The 10,482-nt window shown below is 35.0% G+C and overlaps 1 protein-coding gene across 1 annotated transcript; it reads left to right on the forward strand.

Annotated features, from left to right (window-relative positions):
- Window positions 1-759: 759 nt before the first annotated feature.
- On the forward strand, window positions 760-9,918 carry LOC127959348 (SUN domain-containing protein 2-like). The gene is made up of 18 exons (XM_052558457.1): window positions 760-1,049; window positions 3,333-3,453; window positions 3,541-3,653; window positions 3,990-4,073; window positions 4,190-4,249; window positions 4,347-4,440; window positions 5,100-5,161; window positions 5,319-5,422; window positions 5,547-5,624; window positions 5,709-5,762; window positions 5,896-5,939; window positions 6,054-6,171; window positions 6,263-6,481; window positions 6,615-6,699; window positions 7,097-7,212; window positions 7,287-7,454; window positions 7,540-7,629; window positions 8,921-9,918. The coding sequence occupies exons 2-18, from the start codon at window positions 3,335-3,337 to the stop codon at window positions 9,032-9,034; spliced, it is 1,722 nt and encodes a 573-aa protein (XP_052414417.1). The 5' UTR covers window positions 760-1,049; window positions 3,333-3,334; the 3' UTR covers window positions 9,035-9,918.
- Window positions 9,919-10,482: the final 564 nt, after the last annotated feature.

Genomic DNA, 10,482 nt, shown 5'->3' on the forward strand with positions numbered 1-10,482 from the left:
CCATACACTTCTATTATTGTTATACTGACTAAATGATATTTTCTATCCCTTAACCCTAAACCTACCTCTTATAGAAACCCTGTTTGCATCATTACACTTTCAGATAAATATAATTTACTATTTTTATATTTTTTCCCCAATGTAGCATAAACAAGTAGGCCTTTCAAACGAGTGTTTGTGTGTGTATAAAAGGACCATAGCTGACTATAGTAAAGTTTTTAGTAAAAAAAAAAAATAATTCTAAAAAAAATAATAAAAATACAAAATTTATTCAAGAGGTAGACCAAAAGGACAAAGATGAATCTGAAGCATTTCATTTTTATTTTATTCATTTCTATTTAAATTTCGTTTGGTAAAATCACTGAAACAATAAATATCTATACAAATATATGTTGCCTGTATTAATTTTTTTGATGGCGTATTATTTTACCAAAACTAGCAAAATCATTCAAAAGACGACATAAGATTTCGTTACGACGCGAGATGAAGTGACGATTATTGTTATTTACTTCTGAATTTTCGCACATAAACCGTTCACTAATGCAGCGGTTACGTAAAGTCAGCTGGTCGACAGAAGGTGAGTGCTTAAAACATGTTTAAAATAAGTGTTTGAACAAACGACGAAGAAAGTTTACATATAAGGGTCATGTTGTAAATGAATGGTGTAAAACGGAGCTCCCGTTTGACGAGCTGGAGTTTCTACATAACTCCGTGAGTCCTCTGGGTGGCGCAGCGAGCAGCACACACACAGTAGCGCTCACTGCCTACATCATCTTTCTATAAACAACCCCAAAGAAACGACGACGAGAGGTGGAGCTGCTGACAACTGTCAAAAGACCAAAGAGCCGAGCCCTTCCGTCCTCAAAGCATCTTGTCGTAGCGCGTTAGAATCCGTTATAAGCCACGTGATTGAAGTGAGTATCTCGTATCTCGTGAGTTTAACGACGTCTCTGTCGCTATTCCGTTATTGCGGAGCCGTTTCGGATGAGCGGTTCGCACTTTAGCAGGTTTTGACAGACTGCAAGTCTTCCTGGAGACCCACGGAGAAGGTGAGACGACCACGAGTGTGTATGAACGCTAACTTTTATTTTCAAAAGCAGCGTTGACTGTTTAGAGCACTAGTCGACATGACGTTACGTGCTGTAGAAATGATGCTGCGCGAGCGTTTTATAGACATGTGGCGCTAGTAAATAACCGCATTTCAACGCAAAGGCTGCAGAGCTACATAATGTGTAGTTGTATTCACATCTGGAGAGTCTGTTTGTAATTATTCATCACAGAACATCCAAGAAAACATTTAATTTGCATCCACGTCGGGAAGGAAATAAAATGTCTTTGTGGTTAAAATTGGCGCAGATATCAAGAGAACCGCCAAAGTTAGAAACGGAAACTCACTTTGCCTCCTTCTGTGAGCTCCAAATCATTACCGTGGTTTATAAAGTGATATAAAGTTTGTTGCATGATTATGCATGTTAGTTAATATTATTTAAAATGATGGAGTAAATATATAATATTAATATAATGTAAAATTATATTTTTTGTGACCCTAGACCAAATTTTGGCTGAGATACTGTACAACTATTTGAAAATCTGGAATCTGAAGGTGCAAAAAAATCAGAATGATGAGAAAATCACTTTTAAAGTTGTCCAAATGAAGTCCTTAGCAATCCATATTACTAATCAAAAATGAAATTTTTTAATATTTATGGTAGGAAGTTTTCAAAATACTGTAGCCTCATGGAACCTGATCCTGTCCTATTTTTGGCGTATAAGGAAAATCAATAATTTTGCACCATACAATGTGTTGTTGGCTATTGCAACAAATATACCTGTGCCACTAAAGACTGGATTTGTGGTTCAGGGACACATTTGTTGTTGGCCATATCACGAATATCTGTAGAATATTAGTAGTCCTTTCACCTTAAATAAAGTGTACAAAATAATAATACAGACTATACACCATATTTATTCCAAACAGGTCTCTTACCAGTTACATTTTGGAACTACAAATAACGTTAATAATAGAAAATTGTATTCAAATTTTTTTTTATAATTTGCATACAGTTAACAGAAAAATATCTTAATCATGTATAATAAAAAAAAATCAAGAAATAAATAAGATGATGAATTTAATGAACACAGCTGATCTGAAAGACAACTAAAAGACTGTTAGTTTAAAATAGCTGTTAGAGGGATTATTAGCTGGATGTGTTGCATTAAACAGCATCTAAAGTTGGTGTAAATAACTTCAGTTCTCAATCAGCATGTTTTGCGTCATTGAAAGCATCTGTTACTTATTTGAAATGTATAGGTTTCAGCAGAGATACTGATATATTCGGATTACAGATTCAACTTGGTCAGACTTTGCATCTTGTTTCATCTTAGTGTTTTCCTCTAACATTGGTCATTGAGTAGTTTGTAAATGTGGAGGCATGTTTTTAATGCTGCGTGAGAGTATTAGCTCAATCAGGATTAAGGATTTGTAGGAAAAAAAAGAATAGTTGCTTGCATGAATGCTCGTTTAAAACAAACAAGAGCTTCGAATGAGAGTTTGTTTGTATTTCTCCATCTGCACAGAATGGTGGATTCCTAACTAATTTAAGTTTAAAGTGCAGTCTGTTGTTAAGATTATCTAACTAAAGAGACTTAATGTAACTGATTGAAGGGGAACTGGAGCTCCGTGGTTTGGGAATTTGCTCCACGTGTTCTCTTTCACATAATCTGCTGCTCAAAGCTGCCGTTCGAGATTAGGAATTACTCAAAGATCAGTATCTGACTACACTATGTGACTGCAACAACAAGCTGTGGACAGCGTATTATGAAATGTCACGTTTATTGTCGTGTTTTTCATCTTGGTGTTCTGATTCACAATGTTTTCTGGTTTTCTTGTGAGCAGTGAGTAAAGATGTTCCTTAATGAGTAAATGTAATAATAAAGAGGGAACATTTAATCAGGGTTATTATCATTAACTAAAACAAATCCTTTTAAAACTTTTTTTGTGTGTGTTTTTTGTTGTTGTTGTTGTTGTTAATTGAGATACAGTAAAAGCTGAAACTAAAAAATAAGAATAACATTTAATTAAATTAAAAAAAGAAATTTTGCCTTGGTAATTAACTGAAAAAGATTAAAAATAATATATATATATATATATATATATATATATATATATATATATATATATATATATATATATAAACAAAAATAATGACAATAGTACATTAAAATGGTACAATAGTACATTACATGAGCAGTAGTACTAGTCTTGGGTTATCTGTCACCACTAATGAGTTAAAGTACTTTTTTCATAATAAATATATATATGTGTTCTGCAGAGATGTCGAGGAGAAGCACGAGGTTAGTGACCAAAGAGCCGTCCATCCCTGATGATGACGCTGCCAGCACGAGCTCCACCGGATCCACTAGCCTCATCTCTTACAAAGAGAGCCCAAACAGGTGTGTTTCTGCTGGAGCTCTCAGTGCATCATATACAGTAGATAGTTTGCATGTGCATTTATGGCTGATGCAGATGTTTTCTTGCAGGATCTTCAAGAAGAGGAGTGGTCGCAAGAGCACAGGAAATGTTTCACGCAATTCAAGTCGCGCGAGCAGTGTGAGTCAAATACTGACTGGACAGCACACTGAGAACGAGAAGGGTTAGTATCTAAACATACAGAGTCTGTAAAAAAAAAAATATATATATTATATATATATATATATATATATATATATACAGTATATATATACATTTTATTTATTTATTAAATGATACATTTATTATAAGTAATGTATAATATTAATAGAAAAATATATACATATCAATGGTCATATATATATATAATATATATATATATATATATATATATATATATATATATATATATATATATATATATATATGTATGTATATGTAATTACAATTTGTAATAAAAATAATATATAATAGTCATTTCATATAAGCATTATTTATTTTAATTGTCTCTGTTTTTCAGGCATGTCCCTTGCTACTCAGGGATTCTCCTCTGGGTATTCCTCTGCTGAGGAGCATTATGAACAATCCATAAAATCAAACCCTAGTAAGTGTGAATATACATTTTATAAATGGGGAGAAAAATAATCACTGGCTAGTTGGTTGGTTGGTCAAGCAAAGAAGGTTGAAAGACATCTACTCTTTGTTTTACCTTTTCTCCAGGTTCTGCCCAGTCTGTATCTGAACCACCGTTCGTCATTTGGGACGTGTTTCATTCTCCAGGTATTAAATGAATAAACCCTCTCCTCACTAACCTCACTAACATGAACAAGCAGGCTTTTTTTCCTCCAGTAGTCATGCGCTCGTGTGTGTGTTGCAGCTCAGGCTCTGGTCATGTTCTACTGGTGGCTGGGAAGTTCATGGTACAGCCTGACCTCTCGACTGTCTCTGATCAATGTGTTTCTGCTCAGCAGGTACAGTGCTCTTTGTGTGTGTGTGTGTGTGTGTGTGTGTGCTCTTGTTTTTGTGACATATCAGGACACAACTATGTATAATGACATGGGTATGACACAGGTATTACAAGGAGAGGGTGACTTATGAGGACATAACCCATGTCCCCATTTTTCAAAACGCTTATAAATCATACAGAATTAGTTTTTTTTGAGAAAGTAAAAATGCACAAAGTTTCTTGTGAGGGTTAGGATTAGGGGTAGGGTTGGTGAAGGGCAATAGAATATACAGTTTCTACATTATAAAAACCATTACACCAATGGGATGTCGCTAATTTTCACAAAAACAAACGTGTGTGTGTGTGTGTGTGTGTGTGTGTGTGTGTGTGTCATAATTACAAATGTCTGGCCTTAAGAATATGTATGATAGTTGTGTAATAGTTAACTGCAACTTTCATGCACTTAAAATAGAACCTTAATAAGAACCTTTTTATTGTCTAGATTGTTTCAAACCTCAAAATGTTTTAAAGAGTCTCACAGACTTCAGAAAATTAAAAAATAAATGAAGTGAATTAAGTAGTTTTCTAGATGCACTCAAATGTATTTCTGTTCATATCAAAGAACCATTGAGGAGCATTAATTTTTTTTACACATGGTCACATTTCCTCTTCCCCTCTCTGTAGATGCACATCAGATATGAGAAAGACCGCTGTTCTGCTCCTCCTTCTCATCTTTCTCATTTTTGGTGAGACGGCAGATAGTGACTCTTCTAAATATCGAAAACTAAATCTGTGTACAGTATTTCAAAATAACCCACTTTGAAGACTACATACAGTACAGTACATGTAGCTGTAAAATGAGTAATAAACATTAATATGCAGTGACCTGATATTGTGTTACAGGAATATGGTACTGGTTCCCGTTTGCTTCTCGTTCTCCTCCTCGTGAAGTTGTTACAAAGACTCCGTCTGTTAAACACACAGATAGACCTGTGAAAGAAACTTTTGTGAGTAGATTGTCTCCAGGTTAATTAGACCTCAGAAAGGATCCTGTTTCATACTCAGTTACTGTATGTTTCTCTTAAATTACTCTAATTATTTAACTAAAGGCTTTTTTTTTTTGCTCTAAAGGATCATCTCCAACATGCGAGCTTGTCTAACTTGAAGGAAGAGATCGTCAGCTTGCATGAAAGAGAGGCGAGCCTGATGGTAATTCAAATCTAATCTCAGTCAGGTTTGTCTGTGTCTTTTAAGGAGGAAGTGTCCTAATGTCTTTCTCTTTGTCTATCTCAGAAAGACATCGAACTGCTGAAGATGGAGAGCATGAGACAGAAGGTCAAATCTGAGGTGAGGAAACCAAACCAAACGTTCCCTCTTCCTTTCTACCACCTCTGTTTCTTCTGCCATAGCAACAAAGCGCAAAACAGGAAATGATGTCATCCACCTACAGTAATTATGTATTTGTGTGCTTGTCTCCTAGATGATTCAAACTGATCTGAAGTCTATGAATGATCAGATGAGGAAGTGAGTGTCTTATCAGTTTTTTGCTTTGATTTTGTGGAGTTGGTTCAATCTTCTTTTGCATGTTGCATCATGATTTTTTGCAGTGATGTAATAAATATGTTTAATATTCATTAGGTCAGAGTCTGAACACGAGCAGCAGGTTTCTGATCTGAAGTCCAGCATCTCAAACCTGCAGTCGACCCAAGACCTCCTCAAGGAAAGAGTTGATGCACAAGACTCTCTCAACACTAACGTAAGGATGCTTTCAGCTCATTTAAATTCCTTTGATGTTGTGATGAATGTGGTTGAGTATTATTGGACTGATGATGTCATTTCCTCTGCAGCTGAGAGCAGAGCTATCCGATTGGCTGATAAAACTCCTGAAAGATCCAGGCTCATTGGAATCGACCATCGTGCTCCGTCCTGAGCTGCAGAGGGCGCTGGAGGATGTGGAGAAACGGATACTGGACAGACTAGTGCAGGAGAAAGAGAGCAGGAGAGACGCCTGGAGGACCGTGGGAGAGACGCTGCAACAGGAAGGAGCCGGAGCTGTCACTATACAAGTGTGTGTCTGTGTGTAACGGGATGACAAATGTAGAATTACTATAGTGTTTTTGTGCTGTTTTAGTCTTAGTTTGAAGTATACATCAGGATCATGATGTCTTTTAATGAGAATTTGTTTTTTGGATGTAACAGGATGTGAAAGAAATGGTCCACAGGGCAATTAGTCTGTACAGGGCAGATGGGATTGGATTGGCCGACTATGCCTTGGAATCTTCTGGTAATAATTACCCTTGTGTGTGTGTGTGTGTGTGTGTGTGCGCAGTAAATATATACAGAGATTAAAAAAGCAGCACAGCTGTTTTCAACATTGATAATGATAATAAGTATTTCTTGAGCCCAAATCAGAATATTAGACTGATTTCTGAAGGATCATGTGACACTGAAGACTGGCGGAATGATGCTGAAAATGAAGCTTTATATCACAGGAATAAATTACAATATATTTACAATATATTAAAATAGAAAACAATTATTTTAAAATGTAATACTATTTCACAGTATTACTGTTTTTACTGTTCTTTTCCCATTGATCAATTAATGCAGCCTCTTGAACAGTAGTGTATATATGTAACGCTACCGGACATGACTAAGTGTGTGTGTGTGTGTTTGTGCAGGTGCCAGTGTGCTCAACACCCGGTGCTCAGAGACGTATAAGACCAGATCTGCGTGTCTGAGTTTATTCGGCATTCCTCTGTGGTATCATTCAGAAAGCCCTCGGGTTGTTATACAGGTACCAGATCACACAAACACTAACCCATACAGCAGACACAGATCTGACTGTCTAAGCTTCTGTGTGTGTTGTAGCCCGAGCTGTATCCCGGGAAGTGCTGGGCATTCCGAGGCTCCCAGGGTTTCCTGGTAATCGCGCTGTCTTACCCAGTAAGAATCACTCATGTGACACTCGAACACCTTCCCAAAGAGCTCTCACCGACGGCCCGCATTGACAGCGCCCCCAAGGATTTTGCTGTCTATGTGAGTTGTTATTTCAGTGTTTTTTTAATCATCTGCATAACACTGAAGCAAAAGCTTTGAGATTCCTCGGCTGTGGTGTGTTCAGGGTATGTCTGATGAGACTGAAGATGGAAAGCTGCTTGGGACATTCATGTATGACCAGGATGGAGAGCCCATTCAGACTTTCAAGCTTGCGGTGAGTCCAAATAGACTATCTATCATCATCATGGTAGTACATGTAGTATTTCTGTATTTAATATTAATATTACTGTTGTTGTTTTTTAAAAAATGCAATAAAACGGTAATATAGTGAAATATTATTTCAGTTTAAACTAACTGTTTTCTGTTTGAATGTTTTTTAAATATAGTTTATGACGGTGATTGTAAAGCTACTAATATAATACTAATTCTAATATGCTGATTTGCTGCTCAAAAAACATTTCTTATTCATTTTATTAGTGTTAAACACAGTTGTGCTGCTTAATATTTTTGTGGAAACCGATACATTTTTATTTCAAGTTTCAAGTCTGCTTTATTGTCAATTTCCACATGTACAGTACATACATACAGAGAATCGAAATTGCGTTACTCTCAGACCCCGGTGCATACAGATAACATTAACATTAAAGCCTAAAAAAAACAAAAAAAAAAACATAACTAGATCAAATATAAAATGTAGATACAACTATACAATAAGGGAATGATATATATATATATATATATATATATATATATATATATATATATATATATATATATATATATATATATATATATATATATATATATATATATAAAAAAAGACATATAATACAAATTAAAAATAAAGTTAAAAATAAGGTTAAATAAAGCAGCGCAAGGTAAATGACAGATATAGCGCAAATCAATGAAGTGAACAACAGTGCAGTTAAAAGATTTTTTAGTGCAAAAAATCACTTATTAAGAATATCTTATTAAGTCTGATTAAAGTGACAAGTGACCAAGAGCAGTTATTTAACGGACTGATGAGGTAGTGGAATGCCGAATGAGGTAGTGAGCGGTGAGTGAGCAGACCAATGCTGCACAAGTGACTAGTGCATGCCATCATATAATTAGGCTGAACTTTCTATTGATGAATAGAAAGTTCAGAAGAACAGCCATTTTTTTCAATTTACTTGAATAATTTGAAACCTTAGAAAAGTATTTTCCATCTGTCGCTTATGATCAATGCATCCTTATTGAATAAAAGTATGAATTACTTTCACAAATAAAAAAATCTTACTGACCCCAAATTTGTCAAAAGTATTTTATATTTACACTGGTTTAAACAAAATAGTTGTATTATTGTTAATAATAATAAAATGTCTGGACACATTAATAATAAATTATTATGTAAAATATAGTTTTTATATACATATAAATTAATTCTACATTTATTAGAAATGTATATATATTTGGGCTACCTAGGTGTGAAACTTGAGAAATGTAACCTTTCTTCTTGGCTGTAGGAAGCGTCAGAGATCTATAGCATGACAGAGCTGAGGATCTTGAGTAACTGGGGTCACCTGGAGTACACCTGTGTGTATCGCTTCAGAGTTCACGGAGAACCTTCATTCGTCTGACAGGAAGAAGATCTGAAATCATTCTTCAGCTTTGATTTACTCTATGCAAAAAAAAAAAAAAAATGTAAAGCTCAAATGCACTGGACTCATCTACAGATACCAAAAAACACACATAAACGTTCGACTGATATCAGAATTGATATCCGATTTTTTACACTCTCAAAAAATATTCCACTTTTGCATTCCTCAAACATTGATTTTCAAGTGCTGATAGGAACGTTTTGATGAAAAGGTGTACATTTTTAGTTGTTTATACAGTTTTGAATTAAATTTTTGGATTTTTTTTTTTCATATGAAGGACAGGCTTATATTGATGTCATGCTTAGCTGGAATTAACATAACACAGCATTTGTGTTGTATTTGTTTATCCTCAGTATGTGTTTTGCAACGAAACGTGTTTATTCACGTCATCATTGAACCATATACCTCTTAAGAAGCTTCTAATATTATATTGTTTAGGTATGTCCTTGTTAGGTATGAGCAGCAGCTCTGATTGTACTCTGAGATGTTATTATTTTCCGCCCCAGCTCATGAGTATAAATGGGTACTAGATGGTGTACGTCTCCTCTGCGGGACGGGGGAGGGCTGGAGTCAAACTCAGGTTTTGGGTTTTCAAACCAAAGTGCTCTTGAATGTCCCAGATTATATACAGTAGTTCTGTTGTCCTCTATTTGTATATGTATATATGTGCTCGATGCAGTTTTTCAAATGCACACTTAAAAGGTATAAATATTTTCATTGTCTTATTTGATTTATTTTGGCATCCTTTCTTGTCAAGCTTTGTAGAGCTTCAATGTTAATTTGGCAAGTTTACAAGAAGTTTCTGTCACATGATTGATATTGTTTTGTAAGAAATAATAAAATAAATTTGAAATGGTACATAATACTGTGTGAATGCCAATATGAATGCATGAGCTGCACAAGACATTTTCATGCAGATCTGCATGTACAGCACTGCACTGATCCTTCCATGCTTCATTTAATAATTCATGGCCAAAGTTCATCCAAATCATTTGCCTGTTTTATACACTGGCAATTCAGCAACATATTTTTTTTTAGACCTGGCTCAATTTGAATTTGACTTCAAATTCTACCAGCATCTAATGCTTTTTATACATGCAAAAAAGCACTTTTTTCACATGCATTTTAAACTGCTGTATGTGACTTCACACATATAATTTATCTATATCAGTTGCATGCATTTAATATTAATAAAGTGGTAATATTTTTTTATCCACACTTTTCAGAAGTTGTTTTGCATCTCCGTTCCTTAGTGTGGACACATCATCTATAGTATCAAACACAATGAGAAGAATCCAGTGTCCTTTATCTATGGCTGACCAGAGAAGTTCACCTCACCCTCACAAATGCTCAAACCTTCACTACACAACACTACCAGGGTTCATTTGCTTTGCTGAATTAGAAATTAAAACTGTTCAACTTCTTTT

This window comes from Carassius gibelio, chromosome B6 (assembly GCF_023724105.1).
Source record: "Carassius gibelio isolate Cgi1373 ecotype wild population from Czech Republic chromosome B6, carGib1.2-hapl.c, whole genome shotgun sequence".
Taxonomy (NCBI): domain Eukaryota; kingdom Metazoa; phylum Chordata; class Actinopteri; order Cypriniformes; family Cyprinidae; genus Carassius; species Carassius gibelio.

Excerpts from the sequence above, each read along its gene's own strand:
- LOC127959348 (XM_052558457.1), top strand. The coding sequence starts at position 3,335 with ATGTCGAGGAGAAGCACGAGGTTAGTGACCAAAGAGCCGTCCATCCCT. Across the intron at positions 3,454-3,540 it reads TACAAAGAGAGCCCAAACAG|GATCTTCAAGAAGAGGAGTG; the intron begins GTGTGTTTCTGC and ends GTTTTCTTGCAG. Across the intron at positions 4,250-4,346 it reads GGACGTGTTTCATTCTCCAG|CTCAGGCTCTGGTCATGTTC; the intron begins GTATTAAATGAA and ends TGTGTGTTGCAG.